The sequence below is a fragment of the Chroicocephalus ridibundus genome, chromosome 5 (genome assembly GCF_963924245.1).
Source record: "Chroicocephalus ridibundus chromosome 5, bChrRid1.1, whole genome shotgun sequence".
In the NCBI taxonomy this organism is placed as follows: domain Eukaryota; kingdom Metazoa; phylum Chordata; class Aves; order Charadriiformes; family Laridae; genus Chroicocephalus; species Chroicocephalus ridibundus.
Window position 1 is genome coordinate 30,834,872 of NC_086288.1, and position 25,077 is coordinate 30,859,948.

The window sequence follows — 25,077 nt, forward strand, 5'->3', positions numbered from 1 at the left end:
GGGTCTGGGCCTTGATGGACCACTGCTTTGATCTCGTATGGCAGTTCCCGGGTTCCTGCGTGAACCCCTGCTGAGCTTGCACAGCTTTAGGTGGAGCTACTCTTGCATACTCTAATCAGAGGGAAGAACTGCACTAAATAACGCACAGTGAAGGACACTCGTATATAATCCATCACACGGGAGATGATACAAATGAGACTGGATGTCCCCATGCCCACAAAATGTGACAACCCTGAAACACGCAGTGCTCCTGAAGATCTTGGTGGAAGACCCACATAAATTGTGCAATTTACAAATTAGCTACCTTAAAAGAGAGAATAGTCAGGTGAGCCTTGTCGGGATTTGGATCAGTGGCTTCGCAGTCTATGTATAGACTTTATATTAAAGTCATGCAGCTGATCAATGAGTTTGATCCAAGGAGCAATGTTGCCTTTTTCACCAGTAAACTCTAAGCTTAGTGATGTGAAATAAAAGAAATTGAAGTCTTCCACATCTCGTTTCTCCATCTTCCTTCTGTATCTCAGTTGCATAAACAAAATTACTTTGCAGCTCCAGAAGACAATTTCATGAAGTGTCAGTCATTGTAATGGAAAAATTCAAAATAAAAAGACTAGAACATGAGCAAAAGGGGAGGAAGACTTTTCAGATCATTTTCCTTCTAAAGACAGACTAGCAGAAGAGCCGGGTGAGTCAAGAATATTGTTTGAAACTTAAGAAGGAAAACGTATTAAAAATAAAGCCCCAGCAATGAAAGGAGAAATAAAATGTCTTCCGTCTGACTTTTGGCTAAGCTGTATAGAAGGGTTGCCATCTGTTGCTATGAGTTAGCCATTCCTCTCTCCCTGCTCCATCCTGTGCTTCCTGAGCTGCTGTGATTGCCTGTAACATCTATGCACGGTGCCAGGGAGCGCAACGTAGCCCACTGAGGAGCAGAGATTTCTCTAGTTGTGCTCACATCTGCTGTCTGACAGCTACCTTAATGAGTATGGTCTGGCTTATTACAGGGAGACGGTTTCGAATGAGTAATCCCATTAAAGACACAAATTTGATTGTGAAGGGACCAGATATAGTGTATAAAAGTTTGTTTGCTTTTAAATAAAAGGTGACTGTTCTTGATAAGCGGTGCGGGATGGGACAACAACTAAAAATATCTGAAGACCTTTCAGTTATGATTAGTGCCTTTTAATAGCAATGCTGAACAGGGGATTAGTCTCAGCCAGGTTTTTGTAAAACAAAACATCTCTTTTACCTGCAGAGAAGTGACTTTGGAGTCATACTAGCACAGCTGAATGCCCAGTCCCATCTAATAAGTCATCCCAAGTCTACTGCAAGCCTGAAGTGAAGCACTTGTGGATGGGGTTTTGGGGGGTTTGGGGTTCTTTTTTGGGTAACAGCCTAAAAGAAGGTTCTGGCCCACAGTTTTGAAGACGTCTGCTCAAAGGCCTTTCTGCTTTAGAGGAGATAAGCCCGTTAGTCTATATACTCCCCTGTGCCTGTGTTTGTGCTGGGTCTCCTGTGATCTATAACACAGAAATCGCGATACTCAATTACAACATGGGCTTGGCTTTGCTGGTGCTGCATTACCTGCTCCAGGAGAAGGTAGAAAACTGCTCATAATGAATGACTACACAATAACCTGTCTTCAGGGGAATTTGTTGTTTACTAATCCCATCAATTAGTGTTGGGTTTATGCCTTGAAGCAGAAAGATTAATATCTCCTGTATAATATATCTTGTCTACTGCATCTGTTTTGTTCTCATTAGCTATAGTAAGGCATAATCCTTTTGTTTTAAAATGGAAATTAGAAACAGTGAGAAATAAGAAAGGATCTGTCAAGAGATTTTTGTTCCTTTTTCCTGTCAGTTTTCACAGGGCACCTCTCTGCTTTATGTGCCATTGCATGGTTTAGCCTCATTCCTCCAGATTTCAGGTGTTTATTTCTGAGATCTCGCTGTGGTCCCTGAACACCGTGCTACCTGCAGTCACGTTAAAGCTGGATAGGAAAGGGAATATCGCCTCAGCATGCTTTGACATGCCTTGTCCCATACAGCCCCAGAAATCAGATTTGCTTTTTACCACTGTTTCACATAACAAGTTGATGCCTGCTGTGTTGCAGTAAGCTCACCTGAGATCTTTTTCACTTTTATTGCTTTTCTTTGCCACTGAATAACTGTGTTTGTAACTTGTTTTGCTCTGGAAGCGTGAGCTGCGGTACAATTAGTAGGATTTTATTTCCTACCCATATTTTTACCTTCTGTGGATCTTTTGCATTATTTTCTGGCTCTCATTGTTACTTGCAATAATTCCTTATTTCATGTTATCTGTAAATTTAATGATGGTGTTTGTATTTGCATTGCCTTGTACGTTGTGAGTAGAAATCCTGGCCTCGCAGTACTCAGGGAGAGGTTTCACAGTAGGGTTGGAAGGGACCTCTGGAGATCATCTAGTCCAAGCCCCCTGCCAGAGCAGGGTCACCTAGAGCAGGTTGCACAGGAACGCATCCAGGCAGGTTTTGAATGTCTCCAGAGATGGAAACTCCACCACCTCTCTGGGCAGCCTGTGCCAGGGCTCTGCCACCCTCAAAGTAAAGAAGTTTCTCCTCATGTTTAAGTGGAATTTCCTATGCTCAAGTTTATGCCCACCCTTTAAGTATTTATAAGCATTGATAAGGTCCCCCTCAGCCATCTTTTCTCCAGACTGAAGAGACCCAAATCCCTCAGCCTTTCTTCATAAGAGAGGTGTTCCAGTCCCCTAGTCATCTTGGTAGCTCTCTGCTGCACCCTCTCCAGCAGTTCCCTGTCCCTCTTGAACCGGGGAGCCCAGAACTGGACACAGGACTCCAGGTGTGGCCTCACCAAGACAGAGCAGAGGGGGAGGATGATCTCCCTCGACCTGCTGGCCACACTCTGCTTGATGCACCCCAGGATGCCATTGGCCTTTTTGGCCACAAGGGCACATTGCTGGCTCATGGTCATCCTGTTGTCCACCAGACTCCCAGGTCTCTTTCCACTGAGCTGCTCTCCAGCAGGTCAGCCCCCAACCTGTACTGGTGCATGGGGTTATTCCTCCCCAGGTGCAGCGCCCTACGCTTGCCCTTGTTGAATTTCATAAGGTTCCTCTTTGCCCAACTCTCCAACCTGTCCAGGTCTCTCTGTATGGTGGCACAGCCTTCCTGTGTGTTTAGCATTGACCTCAATAGAGGTGGGTTTTCACCAGTTCAATGACACTGACCCTTGTTTCACACCACTCAAAAACAACCTCCCGACTTGGTGTTCTGCATCCTTTTTTATCCTAGTGCTAATCGGACATAAAATGTTGTGGTGCAGAATCACGCCCTCCATCAGAGTCCTAAAATTTAATAGCTAACAAAATTTTGTCACGGAGCAGTGACTAAACTTAATTTTACTTTGAGGCAAGTTTAGGCTGTATGATTCATCAGAATCGTATTATTTTAATGACCTTTTGGCTTTTTTTTAACCGCATGCATCAGTGCTCAGATTCTTATTGATTTTAACACATTTTTCACCTAAAAGACACTGTATGAATTTTTTTACAGCAATCATGGTATATTCCCTCCTGTATTCTTTTTGACTGCTGGTTTTGTAATTCAGTCCAAAAAGCTATGATAACTTGTATCTTTTTCCTTCCTTCCTTCCTTCCTTCCTTCCTTCCTTCCTTCCTTCCTTCCTTCCTTCCTTCCTTCCTTCCTTCCTTCCTTCCTTCCTTCCTTCCTTCCTTCCTTCCTTCCTTCCTTCCTTCCTTCCTTCCTTCCTTCCTTCCTTCCTTCCTTCCTTCCTTATGGGTCAGTAATCTTTTAGATGAAGTTAGATTAACCAGATAATTAAGTCTGTAACTTGTCATATCTGTAGCTTTCCAGACAAATATAGTAATTCTGAAAGATCTTTCTCATAAGACATGCTGGGTTTTGGATTTTCTTGAATTAGATTCTAGGAGAGCATTCAAATATCCATTAATGCACAAGGTAGGTGACCATTACAGACAGCTACCACGTTGTGAGTGTTTTTTAAGCTTCTTGTTGTTTCTTATGAAAAAAAGAAAGAATTAAATGAGTCTGAAAAAGAAGCAACATTTTAGTCAAAAATTGCCCAGTGATTTATTCAGCTGAGTGTTGCAAGAGAGTCATCTCTGATCTTCTTAATCTGAATCCAGAGACCCCTGCAGGACGCAATAGAAGCTGGACTAGGTACTCTCTCTGCTAGTGTTTAATTTCTTTTGTGTACTGCTTGTTAAGCTAAAATAACCGGCATAATACATGATAGCTGTCCAGATTGTTATATTTTACATCTTTTTTGAAAGGCAGCTATCACAGCTGTTTATTTCTAGTCCATGGCTTTTCAGAAACAATTGTTAAGTCATTTAGTAAACTCATCAGTTAATTTCCACAGATGCATATCATCTGGATTTACTGATTTGCATAGATTTAAATTTTTCCATGCCAGACCTTTTTTTTTTTTCTCAAATGTTATAAAAACCTCCCACAACATTTGTAGCAGCAAGAGACTCTTTTCAAAAGTGCCTTCGTCCCACTTTGAAAAAGGATTTCTCAGAAGTTTGTCTTTATTTTTCTGTGGGATTAATGGATTATTCAAGGAGAATTAAGGTGGGCAAAATTAGAATATGCCTGTGGACATATCTTTGCAATAGCCAGAATAGGTGTAATGAATTGGGTATCAAAACAGCTTCTGTCCTGATTTGGCCTCCTTGAAAATGTTATCTAAGCTTACAGGTACTTTTTTTTTTTGCTCTTTCTTTTGGCAAAGGCAAAGAATAAACAGTATTTAAACAGTAGACATAAAGAGTATTTAATGTTGTCTCAACTGATTCCACTAAGACCGATACAGATGTAAGTACAAGTATTTGTAAATGCAACAAGGGGTTGAACCCTCAGCCGGAGCAGAAGATGGGAGGTCCTGTGGGCAGGTCTGGAGTTTAAGCAGAGATCACATGGAACACTTTTAATTTCCTGCTTGCTGGTTTCTGGATCATGAATTTGTCCTCTGTATTATTCAGGGAGGCAGTTGATGAGGCGCATTCAGCTGTATTTGTCATACACCAGATGTCGGGATAGTTAAAGTCACTCATGCTTCCTCTGATTTTAAGCTCCTCAGCAGTTGGTCCGGGATAGTTTACCCACGCGCACACATGCACACGCATGGGCACACACGCACACGCTTGTTTACAAACTACAGCGTATGCAATGTATCCTACGTATTTATATGATTCCCCATATCACCCATTCCTCGTGACTGGCCACAGGTGCGCTGGGCAATACCGACGTTTATCTGAACAGCTCTGGGTTATCACTAGAAATCTCAGGCTTCGCGAGTGTGTGTTGCCCTCTGCGCTATTCCTTACCATCCCTTTGCCCTTTGTCTCCTGCCACCAGTGACACCTGCTCCCCGCAGGCGTATTTGCAAAAGCCATTCTAGCAGATCTGAATGCGTTTTAAGTAAAACGGAGTACCAGCAGGTTTGGCGGTGGCTCTGAACCCAAACTGCACGTCTCAGATGTGCTGTATACCACTTAACGAGGTTTCAGACGTGCTCATTAGATCATTCTCTTCCTTTGTTCTTCAATTTTCTCTGTCCAGACAGTAAATAATTCTCACACATGGTGCTTACAAGAGCCACTGCTCATTTTTGTATGCTGCTAAAACAACTGCCAAATGCGGCAGTGACCACATTTCGGCAGTGGGTGAAGTGAAGCCTCTGCAGATGGTCTGCAAGGAGCCTTACGAGTGGGGGGCGCTCAGCAAGTGTGGTCTATAATTTGCTGCAATCTAAACCTATATTTTGACAAATGGGTGATATTTGGCAAAAAAAAACCCCGCAACAGTTGGGGATTTGAGAAAAGAAAAAAAACACAAAGAAACCCCTCCACTCTTTGTTGCACAATCTTTTAATTTTATGAGAAGGATGTTTTTATTTTCCATACCCGAATGTATTTTTTTGCCTTTTTCAACTCACTTAACCTATCCCTCTTTCTGTCCCGTTTTCAGGCCACCTGTAGAAGACAGCCAAACCCTGCTGACGCCGGTGGTGAGCTGCGGCCCGCCAGGAGCCCTGCTGACCCGGCCCGTCATTTTAACCATGCACCACTGCGCAGAGCCCAACACGGAGGACTGGCAGATCCAGCTGAAGCACCAGGCTGCCCAGGGGCCGTGGGAGGTGAGGCTCCGGAGCTCCAGCCTGAGCACTGGCTGCAGGCAGGGCTCTCTGCTAATCCTTCAGCTGCCTTTCCGAACCAGGATGCCTGTATCTCAGGTTTTCCGTGTGAGGTGCATGGCTGCTGCAGGCAGGCAGATGTCCACCAGGTATCTAAGCTGCCCAGTGCCTATACAGAGATGCTGTCTTGGGGCAGTTTGGTGCCTCCTAGTTCTGGATATTTTCCATGAAATAGCCTCCATTGTAGGATCGTGACATTTGAGGTTTTGGTCATGGCAGGATATTATGCCGAAGCCATGGGGAGAGAAGGAAGAAAAAAGGCAAAATGAAAAACAATGGCTGAAAGTAATTTCTGACTCGATTCTAGAAATAAGATAAATGTTTTTTTTTACGGAGTAGTTTGAACTCCCCTGGTTTATAGTCTCTTTTCGAGAAAGTGAAAATAATGCTTCAAATTAACTCCTGCTTCAGCATCAAGACATCGGGCAGCATAGTACTATTTATAGGCCTTATTTTTCTTTTCTTTTGCCCTCCTAAGATGTTGGTAGAGCATCACTTTGATTCAGTTCATGCAGCCGGGATCCAACTCTGCACCCTGTTCCCTGGGGAGCTGCACCAGCGTTGCTGGGCAGTGCCGGCTTGGTGGGAGCCTGGCTGGTTCCTTGCCAGCGGTGCAGCAGGAGGATGTCCTGGGGCAGGGTGGCAGAAGGGTCTTCCGCTGTAACTGGAGCATAAAGTGATGCTTTCAGCAAGGCTGGGCTGTCCTGGCAGAGCCTTCCTCTCCAGCTCTGTGTTCCTGGTACCTGCTGCCACCAGTTTGGTCTCACATAATTAATTGGGCAAGGGCACCTTCTCCTACCGGTAGGTTTAATGAGGGCAGAGTGGTTTTTGAAGGCAGTTGGGCTGACAGCAACAAGAGCTCTGTGTCCGGCATTGCCTTCTAAAGACTCTTGCTGTTGTCCCCTGCCTGTGGCACCAGCTCTTTCTCACGCTGGGAAGGAGCATGCAGCAGACACGGGTCTGTCTCGCCAGATAATCTGCACCCCACCAGCCTGACTCTTGGCACTGCACATATGTTCCTTATTTGTGTCTGTGCGTTACTGGCGCCTCTTCATTTTCTGCCCTGTCCTCCTGCCCTTGACAGAGCGGTTGCTCCACCGGCTGTGCACATGCTCTGGTGCCAGCCCAGCATCCACAGCATCCACAGCCATCACACTGCCATCTTCTTCCTCCACTCAATTCTGAAGCAGCTCCTCCAAACTGAGCCCCACACGTGCACACACATGTGCATGCACACGTGCATACATGCACACCCCTGCAGCATCGCTCGGGGCCAGCCCCTCCTGCCAGAGCCAGTTGCTGCCATGGCTGCAGGGGAGCTGCAATCAGCGCTCCAGCACTTTGCCCTCCAGAAGGATTGTGCCACCCCTGCACACATGGCACGTTTGCCTTTCCTGAGTCTAGGGGGCCCAAGCTTAATGCCGGATTTCAGCTGAGCCCACGCTGCTCAGCGTCCAGATGTGTAGGAGGCGCCGCAGACCTGCCGGCAGCAGGGGTGAAACAGCTGAGTTGTGCCGAGCATCCTGTGGTGCCTGGTGGCTTTGCAAGAAGCAGCCGTCATCCACTGCTGCCTGTTCGCTTCTGCTTTCTCTCAAAGCACCTTGTGTTGCATGCAGGATATTACACGCAGGGTCGAATGGAGAAATTAGCAGGGCAGCTGTTTTCCTTTACGCACAAGGTTGGGAGATTGTCTGCGTTCGGGTTGTATCTAATTTTTTTCTTCACCCTGCAGTCTCGTCACGGAGGATTACTCCAACGAAGCAGCAGGTGATATTTCATGTAGATGTGGCATTTGGCCATCATAGAGGTTACTTCACCTTCCTTGGGTCTTTGTAACTCCTTATTGTCATGCTTAGGAAGTGAAGGGCAGTTATTTCTTCAACATGCCTGCAACTACTGATGTTAAATCATGGTCAATGAATGATTAGATCTGTAATACCTTTTCCATAAAGTATTGGTGATATTTTCATTATTTACCTAACTCTGCCCAGGGCTTTAAAAGCTGCTGCAGGGCCCAGAGGAAGGAATTACAAGTCTTAGGGGAGTGAGGATAGGAGGAGGTTTCTACCACCATCATCACCCCAGAGAAACCACCCCCTCGCTGTGCCTACGCAGGAGAAAAGCTCGAAGCAGGAATTTTAAACCTTGATTAATCTAAGGTGCAAACATCAAGGACTTCGTGCACCATCCAGGCTTGAAAAGGGCATTGCTGTCTCAAAGGAAAGCAGCTCTGAGGGGTTGGGAGCTCTAACTTGGCCTCGTTCTCCCTTAGGATGTGGTGGTGGTTGGGGAGGAAAACTTCACCACTCCGTGCTATATCCAGCTGGACCCAGAGGCCTGCCATATCCTGACAGAAACCCTCAGCACGTATGCCTTGGTGGGACAGTCAATCACCAAAGCAGCAGCCAAACGTCTCAAACTGGCCATCTTTGGACCGCTGTCCTGCTCTTCGCTGGAGTACAGCATCCGGGTCTACTGCCTCGATGACACGCAGGATGCGCTTAAGGTGGTTGTTGCTCTCTTGCTTTCCCTCTCCTGCTCCCTGGGTTATTTTTCTGATAAGAAGAGTTTTACAACAAGCTGCGGTTTTATAATTTAACCCCTACATGCTACAAATTGTCCTTTGCGTAGGGATCTCACACTGTTTTCCGCCCACCCGTCTTTTTTCCTTTGTTTACCTGTATCATATCCTGAATCCTAAGATTTTTGCATTATTAAAAGCCCATAAGGTACACGGGGCTTCATTCGTTATTCATGTATTTTTAATGCTAAGTGCCAGCTCCCCAGAGATGGTGAAACATATAAATGCTTCTTTGTAAATAGTTGATAATGATAAAAGAAGCTTCTGGGCTGTTAATCACTGCCTGCTTTCATACTGCTTTATTACACCTCTTCGCGTGCAGTATTTTGTGTTGGGAATTCACAACTAAAATAAACCAAAGCTGTTGCTATCTCTAACTGTATAACCTTACTCGCACTGTGTAATTCTGGCATGCACACAAACACGCACTCGCTACATGCAGATGAGCAGACAGATAACCATACTTGCTATTTCTGTCTATAAATAACTGTATTTATACAGATGGTATCTCTAATAGATGCACTCATGAAATATGTAGCTCCAACCGCACATGTAAGAATGGAGGTTATTAAAAGGTGGGGTTTTTTTCTTTAATCGTAGCCAGTGCAACTTCCCAAATGCCTCTTTGCAGCAAAACGAGTTGAAAGCCTGGCTCTAAGCAGAGTCATCCTGGTGCTGTATATGCTTTTGGCTTCCTCAGCTCCGCGTGGGAATTATTGGGATTCAGACCCGCATGCACTGGCTGGGAGGCGTTTGTGTTTGTCAGAGCAGTGACTTCCATCACTGCAAATGGCACGCTCCGGTTTCCTCCCCAGTACTGTCTGATACCAGGGCTTTGCTGGGGGGGATACCCTTTCCCTCCCTGTAAGAAAGGCAGTAAAGTAGAAGGGTTGAAGCAGGCGCATCGTGACTTCAGCATGGTTTCATCTGTGCAGGGCCTGGGAGCTTGGCCTCTGTCAATGCGGTGCTGTTGTCAGGCTTTTAGAAACAATTATTGTCCCCAGTCTGATTTCCCTTTTGGTTTTCCTCTTTAAAAAAACGTGACAAGGATCTTTCATAATGATCGAGCTTCAAAAGTCCTGATGGTTTTATGCCTGTGCTGCGTAATAAAATTTTCCACGGGTGCGTCAAGGCCTGAGGTAATAATAAGTGAGTCGGAGGGGCCTCGGACAGACAGCTAATGCAGTCAGGGCCGGGGGAATCCAATTAGGTGTGACTCAGGAGCTGTCGTTTTGTTTCTAATAGACTGTGGGGAGAGCTGTGAGGTAAAGTTAATGCGATTCAGTGCGATAGCAGAAGGGGTCAGGAGAGGCGCTGAGCAACACGCAGGGACCATCTTCCACCCGAGAAGCTGCGGACGGCGTTTGGGAGGGCAGCCGGACAGTCCTTGGGCTTCTGCTGCAGGTAGACCCCAAAGCGAGCTTGTAATTTGGTGAGGAGAATGAGCAAAGTCAGGTGGCCACCATCCCACTCGTACCGACTGCTTTTTTACAGCAAACTCTGTGCGTTTTAATTTTCTTCTTTTTTTGGCGCATCGACCCCCAGGCCGGAAGGCCACCCCACGGGGTCCAAGACCCAGCTGGCTGGTGGTTTTCGGGAGGCCAAGCACACGTACTCGCTGGCCACAAACTCTTACGGATGGATCAATTGCGCTTCTCTGGAAACGAAAGGTCTGGGGAAGGACAAGGCTTAAGAAAAATGAACGTAGTAAACAAACCAGCCCTGTGCGACAGTGTTGTGTAGACTCCAACTATGACTATTTAGAAAGGAAAAAAAAAAGGTTGGGGTGTTTGCTGCCTGCTTTCACAACAGCTGGCACCGCTGCAGCCCCGGCCATGCTGGCAGGAGGCCCTTGGCACTGCCGTACTGCCAAAGGGAGGGCATTCCCTGGGCAATTGCCGCAGGCTGTGTGGGACAAGGTGTGCAGGTGGGTCTGGACCAGCGGGTCCTGAGCTCCAAAGTAGTTTGGAGAAGGTGGAAAAGGTGTAGGCAGAAAGTGAGGCCCCAGCTGCAATGTCTCAGTATTTTGGGGCTGGCTGCTCCGGGCACGGCAAGGGGAGGGAAGAGCAGCCTGAGATGTTCCCCCATTCGGATGTCTGAGGTTTGGAAGAGCCTTTGCAGGGTATTATGTGTTTATTTTAATAGGCAACCGAATGCATTCTGTTATTATTTACAACTAGGAATGAGTGTGCCATATGCTGAATATATCCTAACAGCCACCAAAGGAAGACAAGCAGTTGCGGTATAAAACACCGTGCAGTATTTATCCAGCAGGCTTTTCCCTCTCATCATGCAGAGTAAGCACTCGCTGCTGAACTGCTGGCACCCGCAGTACGGTAGGGAAGTGTAATGACTTGCCATCAATAAGGGTTTGGTTATTGTGGGAGCAGGTTGGCAGGGTTCCTGGGGGCTGTGGAGCAGGGTGGGCTCAGCGCTGATCACGCAAGCAGCATCCTCTGCCCCGCAGAGTTCCGAGCCACCTGCATGGGATGCTCACAACAATGCTTTTTGGGGAAGGGCAAGGGAAGCTGTGACCTCCAGCACCGAGCTCTTTATTTAAGGCTGATTTTTGCACTTTGAGGGGGGGAGAAAAAAAAAAGATAACTATGAAGGAATCCAGCTGCTTTATTCTCATCTGTTTATTCATGTATGGCTTTGAGATTGAGGTATGTGAGCTATGTGTGGCAGCATGGTGGGGGCTGAGCAGCCGGGCACGCTGCCTCCCACAGCAGGGGCAAGTGAATGATTTCAGGCTGTAGCAGGGTGGCATCCCCCAAGCCGCCTCGTGCTGTGCAGTAACCGTCCTCAAAAAAAAACAAAAAAAAGGCATAATATGCATGTGATCATCTCTCAGTTATTTAATGCGGTTTTTTTCCCTCTAATGAAGAAAGGCAACAGCTTAGACTGAACGCCGTTCTTGCTTGTGCCCCGTTAATGAGGAAGCCCTTTCCAAATACAGGTTGTGGCTGGCTTGGTGGCACTGATGATGGAGTGATCCATTGCCTCTCCTAGGAAGGGCATAAAGGCTTAAGTCCCGGCTCATGAGGGTGGTGAGAAGCGATGGGGCGGTGGCCAGAGGCACCTCGGCACAGGGCAAGGAACACACATGCAGCTCAGGTTTTGGCTCAGGAGGGCATAGAGGCACCAGCCAGCAGCATAAGCACTGCTCTAAATAACATGCCGTATGGCTAGAGCCAGCCTGCAGGTCTGAAGGGCTGTGCAAATCATGGCTCGAAATGAATTCTGAATTAATTAGCTGAGCGGCATGGGAGAAGCACAGGCTGCTCGACGTCCTCCAGTTGGAGCACGTAGAGGGGCTACAGTGACCGAGGGTGGTTACCAAAAGTGGGATACTGAAACTAAACACCCAGATCTAGCGAGTGAGATGGCGCAGCATCACGCTGCAATGTTTTTCCCCCAGTAGTGCGGCTCCTGGGGCCGATGCTGACGGGCAGGAGCGGCCCTTCGGCCCCTGTGCCCCGCGTGCCTGAGAGGTGGCATCTGCAATTAGCTCACGCAGTGCTGCGAGTCGTCTTCTGGCCCTTCCAGGGAGGTAATTTGGACATAATGAAGATCTATAGTAATCAGATAATTACTATCGATTGCTCTTTAGACATCTTGATGAGGTAATTAGGAGGCACTGGAAAGAAGCTGGAAGTGATTCATTGGCATAACCTTAATCTAAAAGGTTTCCTGATTTTGTTTCTTTTCCTCTAATAGCTGATAAACAAACAGCATTTTCCTTCAGGATCTTCCAGGTGCTGGGCTCACCAGGGATAGGGGCTTTTCTTGTATGCTGACTAGATCCTGAATGTGATCAAGAGCAGCTTGTTTTGTGCTTAGCTAAAATGGAGGCTCCTTTAGTTGGCCTGTGGTAGCATCCTGGGTTTGTGTGCCTGGGTACTTCTTGAGTGTGCTCATTCTCCATGTGATTGGTTTTGGCCACATGAGACTGGTTGGCTGGTTGGCTCTTGTAATTAAATATGACCGAGTTTGGCTGTGTTGGTTTCTAATGGGGCTCATGTAAGTGCCTTTGTACTTGCTTCATCGTGTGGACTACAATTAGGCTGTTTGTAGGCTGTTTGCCCGCTGTGGTCTCATTAGTTACAGGCATGTATTTGTTTTTAGCTGCAGAAAATGACCAGACTCTTGTCTTATGAGCTTTTAATTACCAAGTCAATATTTCAGTAACCCTGAATGTATGTATTCATATGTACAAAATTCTCCATCACAATGTCTTGCTCTTGTTTTGATACCATCCTGCCTGACCGTTAGTCTCAGAGCAGGCATCTGTTACCTCCTGTATCACTCTGTCATGGAGCAGTTTGCCAGGAGGCCACAAGCTGAAGGACCAGCTGTATGCACAGATCCTGTATCAGCAGGACCTATGCAAATAAGAGCATCCAAAAAGCAAAATCGTAACGCTGCCATTGTATGTCCTGTTTGGTGAGCAATGGAGAAGGCTGATATATTTCCATATTCTAACAGTGCCTGTATGCAAAGTCTTTGTGTTCAATATAATTGCATGCTTTCTGCTTATAGGTGTGTCTCCCGAAGGAGACATGGGTGCCTGCATCCCTGCTGGGGTGCTGCTGTATGATGAGGGTGAAGGGGTTATACTCAGAGCCACTAGTGCAATACAGGTTCACAGGGAAACACAACTCTGCATTTTTTTTCCGTATTGTGCAAGTTAAAGCATCTACAGCAGTCGGTCTGGAGGAATCAGACCAGTGGGCTGCCTTGACGAAAGCTGACAACTTTCTTCTTGTTATCGCAATACTGCAGGAGGTCCTCCAGCTCGAGCGGCAGATGGGCGGGCAGCTTTTGGAGGAACCCAAAGCTTTGCATTTTAAGGGAAGCACCCACAACCTCCGCCTGTCCATTCATGACATTGCCCATTCTCTCTGGAAGAGCAAACTGCTGGCTAAATACCAGGTGAGCATCACAAACCATTTGCATTGGATACTAGCAGTGAGGCTTTAAGAAATACAGTGATACACAGGAGTGTTTAAAAAACACGAGGTGCCTGACTGCAGGTGCCTGGACAATTTTTTTTCCCTGGACTATTTGCAGTGACAGTAGCATGGAGCCTATGGGCTCTGGTCATATAGCGTCCACACTGTGGTCCTGCATCCCTCCCTGCCTATACTTTTTTTTTCACTTTCCTCTGCAGGAGATTCCCTTTTACCACATCTGGAGTGGATGCCAGAGGAACCTGCACTGCACCTTCACACTGGAAAGGTTCAGCCTGAATACCCTGGAGCTGGTATGCAAACTCTGCGTGCGGCAGGTCGAAGGAGAAGGGCAGATCTTCCAGCTCAACTGCTCCGTCTCAGAGGTAAATGACATCTCTATCTGACTGCAGGACCATGAGAGGGCTAAGGAGGTATAGCCTTTCCCATTGCTACCTGTGTAGTGCTTCCCATTTTCTTCCTGACTGCTGGGATGGACATAAGGGATGGATTAAGTCGTTGCTTTGTATCTCCTGTTGTATTTGCCCTTAGTTTCTCTCATCTGGCAGAGAGCATCCCCCCTCAAGGGAGGGAGGAGGGCAGCTATGGTCTCCCTGTGAGTGCCGCCTTTCTGTGTGGAGGAGCTCTTTGCCTACCACTCTGTAACAGATCTCGTGAAGCATTGCGTCGTCCTGTTTCCTGGCAGTCCGCAAGACCATCATGCCCGACATTTCCCTGGAGAGGGAGGAGGGAGAATAGGAAAATGTCATTGCCATATGTTTGCATGAGCCACTCCACTCCGATCCCATGTAATAACTGCTGTGAAATAGGGAATATCAGATGGTCTAGTTGCAATAGACTTTCCTCCTCAGATTTTGCTACTGCTACGAATCCTGACTATTATCTTCAACAATTTTGCTTTTGATGGCTTACATTTTCCATCAGAAAAAATTACAAGTTTTGGAACAACTTTGCTGATGCTACATAGCACCTGGAGAATTTTTGCTTCTTGGGCAGTCAAGCTTAGGGCTGAGTCCAAACGACACGTTCAAGCGTGAAGTCTCATTGACTTCAGTGAAAGTGCTGGTGGGTTTTATGCCTGGTACCCTCGGTGGCTACAAAGAGCAACAATCTCTGCAAGCTGACTTGTGGAAGGGCTCAGAGACCACAGACAAAAGTTACTTGTGCTGCAGGACCCTGATGGTGTGCACCATTACCCATAACATCTGCTTGGTTATTGGGTGTAAAGTTTCATATTCAGCTGGGGACTATACAGCATTAAAGACAGATGGTAAAACAAGTATCGTAAACAATTATTGTAATAAGTGCTGCATTGAGGTAATCTCTAATTTAACCTCGCAGAGAAGAGAAAGAACTGAGAGTAACTTTAATGAAATGCAAGTATACACTATAATCATCTTCAGCTGCTTGTGTGTAATAAGGCCTGGTAATAGATTCAGAGGGAATAGGATAATATTCTTGTCTTGTGCTGCAGTCCCATCCATCAGGGATGAATAGAGGGAGTGAATAATACCGCCATTACCAAGGCTGCCTGCTGCAAAATTGCTCCTCATGGTTAACACCTCATGATGCTCCTGAGCCCCAGTGAGGGGCAGGAGGACCCTGGTCTGCTAAGGGCTGGCATACAGGGTTGTGTCAACTAGAAAAAAAAAAATAAAACGCAGATGATTTGATGACAAAAGTCACCTAGAAGTGTAATAACAGCAACCTAGAAACAGATGCGTATGCCTCTGGAGGTGCAATAAAGATGCCAGACCAGGCATCAGGAAACTTTGGCTGTGGTTCCTCACATTTTCTTCTGTGGTTAGGCCAGAGGTATCCAGCTAGTGGTTAGGCATTGCAGGAATGTGCCGATGCCTTTCTTCGTTGCTGGGTCTGCCTCTATTCCTCTGTCACCCTGTGGTTAAAAATATAGTAACACAGTTTCCTGCATCCTCCCTTTATGGGCTTTCTTTTTCATTCCCTGTAAAGGATGTAAAACTTCTGCAGATTAAACTGTCTTACTCTGGCTTTATACAGTGTCTTCCACTGGGACTTCAAAAATACGAATGCAATGAGTGCCAAAACATGCACATTTGCAAGGCAAGAGGAAGACTGCAATAAAGGTCTCCCACCATTTGTTTTTTAAGTTCCCTTTTTATTTCGCGCTGCCGATACTCATCTAGAAGAGCCCCCGGGCACCGCCACAGACACTGCAGCAATCCTGATGCACCTGGGGCAGCAGGCCACCTCGAGAGCTGGGGCAGCACTGCCTCAATGTGTCGCTTGTGTCCCTCGGCCCAGAATAAAAAGGGAAGGCTGTCCGTCTGCAGTGCCACCAGTCACCCGCCTACAGCCGCTTCTGCCCTGCCAGCGTGGGTGAGCCGTTTTGCCGGCTCCCGGGCAGCCAGAGGACAGTAGCTTATTGCCTGAAGCGGTGGGGTTGGGGCACCCAAGTAGGGATGCTGTGGCTGGCAGTGCTTTGGGCATGTTCACTGAGGACATGACAGTGTGGCATAAAACCTTCCTTGATTAGAAATTTCACTGATTGCCTAAAATGCCGTTTCATTTTTTAAAAAATGCAAAAACCAAAAGGCATACTTATAGAGTGGAAGAGAATTAACTGGTGTGGATAAAAGTATGGAGGCAAAAAAGGTTTAATTCTGTTCATTGCTCACGAATACTTGCTCTCCTCCTTCCATCTCTGTGTACTTTGGGGGAAACCAAAGACTCCACATGACTGTGAGCATCTCCAACAAGCTGCCTGGGAGGTTTGTGATGGCAGCTTAAGCCAGGCGTTACCTGGTTTTGAGACAGTTTCAGGTTTTACAGGGCCTTCCCAGCAGCCAGCTCGGCACAAAGCAGCAAGGCAGCTCACAGAGGAGCAAACAAATTGACATTTGACGATGAGTCTTTTGCTCGGGTGCTTGTGGCTGCTCAGGGCTGCAATCTGGCAGAGGGGGAGGAGAAGCGGCTCCGCCATTTCTGCCTGAAAATGAGACCAAATTGAGAAACAGAGTGAGAGGCGTGAAGGGAGAACCAGCTGTGCTTGCTGCTTTTTCCATCGCACACTTTGGTAGCTGGAGGTGAGAAGTGGTGCACATGGGAGCACTGCGCGGTCGGGTGGCCAGTTGGCTTCGGTGGGGTTTGGAGGGGCTTTCAGCTGCCCTGCAGGACCTCATCGCTCGTAAGCAAACCCAGCCATCCAAATTGACCAACTACCATTGTCCTACCAGCTACCAAGCCTGTGGGTGCTAAATCCATCCAGGCCAAGGAAAAGACAAAACCCTCGCCCAGAGGAGCCAAGCGCTTGTTATTCCCTGCGGGGCCGCGTTATGGTGGTGCCATGGGGAACCTCCCAGCTGGGAGAGCATCAACACCATACCCACAGGCGACAAGCTGGCTTTGGAGGTGACTTTCGCCTTGAAACACTGCTGCCGCACTGCCTTTGAGCGCAGTGCTGGTCTTGGGGAGGAGGGTGATGACCGCCCCCTGAGCGCACATGCTCCATCTATCTCCAGCACAGAGTTAAAGCCGCATAAAAATGAGGGATCAGCTTGTGCCTGGGGCAGTATTAACCATCTCTCTGTGGTCTGCCCAGTATCAGAGGCTTCGGAGACCACGAGTGCTGCCAGAGGGAGCCCGGTGTTGGCTCGGTGTGGGGTGTGGGGCTTGGGGGGGGCTGCCGGGAAGGGGCTGCTGCCAGCCAAGCTGGGAAAGCCCAGTTCTGCCCTAGTAGCAGCAATTTGCTCTGAAATGTGTCAAAAAGTGCCTGATCTTTCATTATTTCCAGTAAGTGATTAATCAAGCTGGGCTCAATTTTGTCCAGCTGTAGTAATTTTCACCCTCAAAAGAAAAAAAAAAGACCAAAAAAAACCCCAACTGCTGCTTACCCAGAGGTGATAAATATTTCTCTTTTTCAGCTGACTAACATAAATACTTGAGTAGCAGAGGGCTGCTCCCCTCTAATGCAAGTAAAAGCCCTGAGTCTCAGAGGATAGACTTCTGCAATCGTCTCTGCACTCACTAACAAATCTGCTGTATTATTTATTTAATTTTTTTCTTTGCTTTCCTTCCAACCTCAGGAACCTACCGGCATTGATTATCCTCCTATGGACTCAGCAGGCACCATCACCACCATAGTGGGGCCCAGCGCTTTCAGCATCCCCCTCCCGATAAGGCAGAAGCTGTGCAGCAGCCTGGATGCCCCCCAGACCAGGGGCCACGACTGGCGGATGCTGGCCCACAAGCTGAAACTGGACAGGTGAGCGGGGCTGCCTACACGTGGGCGGGTGGCAGATATCCCCCGAGAGGGATGTGCAAAAGGGTCGTGGTGAAGATGAGTGACAGCAGATGTGTCTACAAACTGGCCAGACTGTGCAGGAGACGAGCACCTTGACAGCACCAGCAATGGGGATGGGCTGAAATCATATAAATTCAGGTAGCCCTCATGCAGCTCAAAAAATTATTTTCCTTTCGGCTTGTTGCAGGTACCTAAATTATTTTGCTACGAAATCGAGTCCCACTGGGGTGATCCTGGACCTCTGGGAAGCCCAGAATTTCCCTGACGGCAATCTGAGCATGCTGGCGGCGGTTCTTGAAGAAATGGGAAGACACGAAACCGTTGTTTCTTTGGCAGCAGAAGGAAATTACTGATGCAGCCTTGGCGTGAACAGGAAGGACAGACGCAGGGAGCGGTAATGCCCTGTTATCACAAGCGAGAATTGAAACGAAAACCCAGACCAATGAGTTACGCAAGAGACATTTCAGAGAAGAAAGCAAGCAAACGAACGAAAAAAAAAACAGCCCTGACCTTCACATGTGCTCTCCTTGTACATTATCACAGGATCTAAAAGAAATCATGCAAAGTTATACCTTGAAAATATAAATCAACCTAATGTTCCTCTCGGCTTGGCTGTACACTGCTTGGTACAGGATTTTACAGTTTCCTAGGAAACGCTTTTTATTGCTATCCAGATATATGGATAAACTTTCTTAACAATCCCAGTTTCTATGGATGTTGTTTACATCAAATTCTGGACAGGGGTAAGGAGACTGTCCATGGCTCTTTATATTTTTTGTTTAAAGCCATTCTAGACAAGGCTATGGACAGTTGGTTGTGGCTATTTCAGCTTATTGGTTTCTGGTGAATTCAGATTTTGGCTACAATTCTGCACATCGATTGTCTCACAGTGATCCTCCTGTCATTGTTCTGTTTCCTAGACCTACTTGTAAAAAAAAAAACAAAACCAAGAAAATCAGCGTTTAAGAGGTGTGCATCTGGAAAGCAGGTACTCTGGGTGCTAAGCAGGAACACATGTAACATCCCCTTCCTTCCCCAGTCGAGTCCCACTGAGCCCATGTGGAGAATAGGTGTAGGACAGCGGGGAACATAGGATTGGAGTTAATTTTCAGTTCACAACGTAACACCACCCTTTCCACCCCTTTGCGCTATGAGGGGCCCGGATATGCAATTCAGAGTGGTTGGGGGGAAAAAAAAAAAAGAAACCCAGAAAAAAATAAAAGAGAGAAGTTGCTATGATAATTATTTACTGATTAGTATCTAGTGCAAGGATTATAATGACTATTATTAATATTATTACCATTATTGCTTTATTTCTAATTTTGTCAGCAGCAGAATGAATCATTCCTGGTTTTCTGGAACCTGTTGTCCCCTTCCTGAAGGTCTTCTAAGACGTGTCCCTCTATATGCTGTCTGTCCTTCCTTCTCCAGCCATCATACTCCTCCTCCAAAGTCCTCTGCCAGCCCACAGGGGTTGCTCACCTCCCGTTGGCGTTGCTGGGCTTCATGCCTGATGATGCAAAGGTGTTACAGACTGGTGACAGTCCGCTGAAGTCACTGATCTGCACCTGCAAAGGATCCAACCCAGCACCCCTCCTTGGGATGTTTGCACCACCGTGGTGGTCACTCCAAGAGGCAATCTTGTCCCGAGGTGGCTGTGAACCAGTGACAGCCTCCCAGTCCAAGTACACGTAGACCACTGGTTCAGAAGCACGGGTGCAAGCATGTGGAGTCACTGATGTTGACCACCTGATTTGTGCATCCAAGGTGGGCCTCCATATGTCCTGCTTTGCTTTGGAGCAGTCTGAGAGCCAGCAGCTCCCGTTAGCTTCCCATGGAGATGCGGGTACTCACTCTTACTGAAACTCACCTCCTCCCATTAACTTTTAACTTTCGTGGTGGTCAGGGCTACTGGGAGTCATCTTCTGGGTCGTTTCTGGGTGAGATGCACTCAGCGGATCTCCAGAGGGGTTCCCAGTCTTGCTGCAACCAGTGAAGCCTCCGACACAGGGGGTCAGTGTAGGCTGATGGAGTGGTGAAGTCAAAAATCTCATGTCCTGCAGGCTGCTGCCTGCGTGGCGCTCCCGCTGCCGCTGCCCCGGCAGGGCAGTGCAGGTCCTCGCTGGCTGACCGGCGGGACGTTTGTCCCTCTCAGCCACATCCCTCTTGGCCACCACAAACAGGTGAAGCGGGAACTTGGCAAAAGGAGCAAACTCTTGCTTTTTCAGTTGTCAGTGCAAACAAATTTTATTTTTCGCTCAGTGAAAAGACTGACTCTTTGGTACATGACAGCGCACAGGATAGCAGCAGTTTTACTGCCAGGCTTGTCTGTCCTCTACTTCTGGTGCAAAAAAGGCTTTCTGCCCCAGCCCGCCGCTCCAGGTTTCTAGCCGGGCCCTGGTTATTGCTGTAGTGCACACATGCATGCCCCTGCCCACGCACATACTCCCACTCCATGTGCTTCCTGAGCCCGGAGTTGCCTTGTTTTCTTTTGTGTTTTTGGTTTTGTTTTTCCCCAAGGCTTTCCAGATTGCGCCTGTAAAGGTAACTTTGAAAATGTCATTGGTCAAAATGAAAGGAAAAATTTCATCTGACCTTTTTCCCACTTGACATTTCCATAGGCTTGGGACTTTTTGTTTGTAATTTCTCAGCTCCCTGACACCAGCGGGGTTTTGATTGACTGCTGGGCAGCCATCACAAAGGGCTCCCTTCCTTGTAAGGGGTAACCTGGCAGTTTGCAAACCAGCATTCCAGTCAAAAACCAGAGAGCGGAGAACATGCATACATTTTAACTTTCAACATCTGTTTGCATTTTGTCTGTGTAAGCCCCACCGTCTCTTAATGTAGAGATGTTAAGGGCCTCCTTTCAACAGCCAACCAGCTTATTTTTCACCTTGGGCATCTAATGCAGGCCATGGCAACACTAATGGAAATCTTGCTTCTCGACTTCACCTGGAGCTTCCAGCTCTGCCATTTCTCTACTTTTTTTTTTTTTTTTTTTTTAAACTCACCTTGGAGCTCTAAAATGGCTCTTAAAAGCCAGGTCTCAGCTTTTTGCCCTCCTTGTGACATCTTCAGGTGTAACCAGTTGCATTTAGTTTGTGCTTCTTCACCCCTTCCACACGTCCTTCCTGTGTGACTCGTCTTCCAAGGTGGGTGCCTGAGCTGAACTGTCCTTCGGCCCCTTCCCCTCGTCATCTCAGTCTTTGTTAGCTGGTGCCCGGGCCCGCTGGTACTCCTGGCTCATGGTTTTTGCAAGCTGGGCACCCTTCTGACAGGGGCTTTGCCAGAAAATGTCTCGTAGTTATCTGTATTGCTATGAGTCAGTGCTCCTTTTGCCAGCTCTCTGACCCACCCCTCCGATGCTTCCTTCAAGAAAAACAAATGAGCAACTTTCTTAAAATATTTGGGGGCATTTTCCTTTTACAGCATCACTGTATTGAGAGGCATGCTCTGATGAAGAGGCGCATCCACAGAGGTAGATGGTGGTCAAGAACTTCACTGCCGGCTAGAGCAGTGGCATCACCATTGCTGGGCGGTGGAGCTGCTCTTCTTCCAGCCCCACTGCTCAGAAACCTTCTCTCGCCTGCTGCAATCACGGGCTGGACGGTTTCTCCAGCCCCTGCTCCATCAGCCTTTGCAGGGTCCCCGCGCAGCACCGTGACAGCTTCCTGGCAGGGCAGGCAGAAGCAGGGGCTGCCGGGGACGGGACCTTTCCTCCGCAGAGCCACATCTCATCCCAGCAGCTCTGCACGTGTGCTTTGCCACCGCTGCTAACAGCAGCTCCCCCCTCACCTGACGCTCCCCCTGCATTAATTTTGCTCAGTTTTTTTAATTTTTTCCGGTGGTACCACGCTGGCAGGGCGTCCGGCTGGGGAGAGAGCGCTGGGCCGGGCTGGTGGTACGCACCCCTCAGCGTCCCCATCCCCACCCCTCAGCATCCCTCCCCACGGAGGGAAGGTGGGAAGCAAAGGGGGCCAGATCTGCTTGTGATATTATTTTTGGTGGGAGAAATCCCAGCAGCGGTCCCTCCGGCTGGCTTGCATGGACACAGTGCCATCTCGTGGGGCGGCGAGCGACATCGCTCAGGGAAAGGCTTTCCCGTGGGGCAGCTCTTGAAAAATGGCAAATAAGTTTGTCAGACAGAACCGGCTCTTAAAAGTTATTGTAACATTTTTATGTCAGGTAAGCACATCTGCTTTTTTTTTTAAAAAATAATTAAAAAAAAATGGCTGCAGGCTTCTTCTCCTCCAGTTATTACTACTTTTTTAAATGCTTATCCTTTTAGTTGTCCACCTTCGGCTATGTGCTGTAGCAGTTTTGCTGCTCTTCACACCATCTCTTCATTACATGTTGATTGCTAGCGCTATAAATAATATATATATTATATAAATATATATAAAATATCTACTGACTTCAAGGAACACCTTTAATTTCCAAGTAAGAAACACTATTGGAGGCAGTCCTTTTCACCTGATTTTTTTTTCTTCAGTTCTTCTTGTGTTGTGTTCTTGTAAAGGTGGCTGTCATTGTATAGGGTAAGTTTGGGGTTTGGTTGGGTTTTTTTCTGAATTTTCTGATCATCACAGCCGATCCACTGTATCTCGCTAAACAGTGAAAGACCTAAGTGCTGTTTTACCGAATCTCAAAAGTTTTGAGGCAGTGAGGGTCTCCTCAGTCAAGATTTGCTTCCATGGGAGACCGAGATGCTTTTTTTTCTGTATCGCTGGCAGAAATGCAGACACTCATGAGACATGTTGGAGTCTGGGATGCCCACAGAGCAAAACATGTCTGTTCCTTGGGTTTCTTGCTATTTCTGTTGCTTACATATAGAATAAATGTATTTACATGCTGTAAGCCCGTCATTGTGGACAGTGTCCTAATGTCTTGTATTGCTACTTGCAATAGTTTCTTTTCGGTTCTCCTTTTCTTCTTGTTTTGAGGGGTGGGGGATATGGGGAAGGGAGGGGGAGGGAGCCCTTAGATCATTGTATGCTCTAGACAAGTAGTTACCGCAGCTCTGAGGTTAATTTTAAACAAGACAATACTGTTGAGGTTGGGTTTTTTTAATCTCACGTCCAGGGCACTTTGTAGACTATTTTACTGAGCGTTCAGAAGTCTTTTCAGGTATTACTCTGGCTCTTGTCTGGCCACGAAGTAGCTAATTATTTGCAGGCTGGTTTGCTTAATATCAGCCGGTGCAAAGATGCGAGTGGTTTATGAATGAAAACCAAACCTTTGGCCCTTCTGCCACAAGGACTCCAATGAGGTATTGACTTTGGGGTCACCACCACAGTCCATTCCTAGCTTCTGTGTGAAACCTTGAGTTCATAAAATGAGCTGCGCTGCAGGTTTTTAAATGCTGAAGAATGTATCTCGGACATCCTTTAAAATGGGAATTTAACAGAAATGCAAAGGGTATATATATGTGTGTGTGTATATACACATACAGACAGAGAGGGGAGAATAAAGGCTGCCACTGCTGGAGGCTTTTAGCTGTGGTCTTAGTTGTGGGCATCCTCTTATGACTGTTTGCTTGGGAAGGTGAAGGTCAACATTCAGTGCTGTATCATCACTGCAAGGTCAAATAGGCAGGACATCGAGTGCCAACAGAGTAAAAACCGTCAAGACACTTGAGCTGGACTTGAACCAAAGCTACAGAAATGAGCCCTCGAGTTTGGTAGGTCAAGCTCCTCGCTTGAAGTAGGAGTTTTTAGTTTGTTTACTTACTTGTCCTTTAAGCTTGGCACCTGCTCCCTAAAATCTGCAGATCACTTTATCTGAAAGTCCTTTGATAAGCTCTGCCTGTACAAAAAAGCAATGATAATCCAAGAGTTCCCACAACCTTCTACACTGACTAGGTATTTCACATTTTCTGTGATGGTGGGTCGGTCTCCTCGACTGCTTACAAAGAAATTAATTGCTGTGTGTGCTATACCCTGGGCCTGCCCTTTTCTCCAGAAGCATCCCGTGCCATGGCACGTGAGTAGCTGCTGGATGCCTGTGAGGAAGCGGGATGTAATCAGACAGGGCCTCCCGCAGCGGTGAGGTGGCTCTCCGAGCGCTGGCACTCTGGTCTCCAGCTGCCGGCTTGCAGCTGGTGGGACAATAGCCTCTAGATGACAAAAGCTTGCGTGGCCCTGAGAGCTGCTTTGGCTGCTGCCAGCTGGCTCTTGCTATGGCTTGCCAGTACATTTGAGAGCTTAAACAATGCAAATAAAAAGGCAAAATCAGTCTGGAAAGTAAACAAAATTAGGAAGAAGGAGAAGCAAAAATGCTCTTCTCCCATAGATCTCGCACGGCACCTTGCAAAAACACCCCCAGCCACGAGCCAATAACCTGCTTTGAGGCAGACAAGTTATGGCATTACCTGGCATTACTGTTTTGGCACACCTGTGTGGTAGACTTTTTTGCTGACACATGTTCTGTCTGTTAACGTTGAAGAGTTCAAAAAAAAAAAAAAAGTTTAAGATGGTCCCTTTGGTACCTTTCCAAAGCAAAGAAGGAGGGCCCACAGGAAATGAAACGTCTGCGTGACCCGGGCCGAGAGGCTGTATCGCGTTTCTCCCTCCTCTTCCCATGTCTCAGCTCTACCAGGGTTCGCGGGATTTGTTTTCTTTGCTCTTCAGATCTGGAGAACTATTTTGGTTTTGATTTCCCTGTTGCTGTATCTTCTATGCAATTCCTTTTCTAAAGACTGACTTACTACCGGAGAAGTGCTAGCCATTGCATTATTTGTATTGCTGTACAGTGGAGGTGTGGTTTACTAGTTCTGAGTGTGCCTCTTACCCCCCTCCCTTTTTCTCCTTCCCTCTGTTTGTAAATGCCTGCATTTATTCTGTCAGCCTGACATGTACAAAGTGTAAGAAAGAATTTTTAAACAGGTAATAAATTATATTTATAAGCAACTGGAAAAAAATAAAATACACCACTACCTTGTGTTCAATTGTTTAGTTCCTGGAAGCCTGAAAGGAAAGAGGAGCCTTTTATTTAGTT

General features: G+C 47.1%; 1 protein-coding gene across 1 annotated transcript in view; it reads left to right on the forward strand.

The window, feature by feature from the left end:
• Positions 1-23,026, forward strand: part of UNC5C (unc-5 netrin receptor C) — a 265,673-nt gene extending 242,647 nt beyond the window's left edge. Inside the window, exons 11-16 of the mRNA XM_063335798.1 lie at positions 6,020-6,188; positions 8,518-8,751; positions 13,612-13,761; positions 14,000-14,164; positions 17,864-18,042; positions 18,269-23,026. Of these exons, the coding sequence (XP_063191868.1) occupies positions 6,020-6,188; positions 8,518-8,751; positions 13,612-13,761; positions 14,000-14,164; positions 17,864-18,042; positions 18,269-18,434 (1,063 nt within the window). The 3' untranslated portion in view covers positions 18,435-23,026. The remainder of the gene's footprint in view (positions 1-6,019; positions 6,189-8,517; positions 8,752-13,611; positions 13,762-13,999; positions 14,165-17,863; positions 18,043-18,268) is intronic.
• Positions 23,027-25,077: the final 2,051 nt, after the last annotated feature.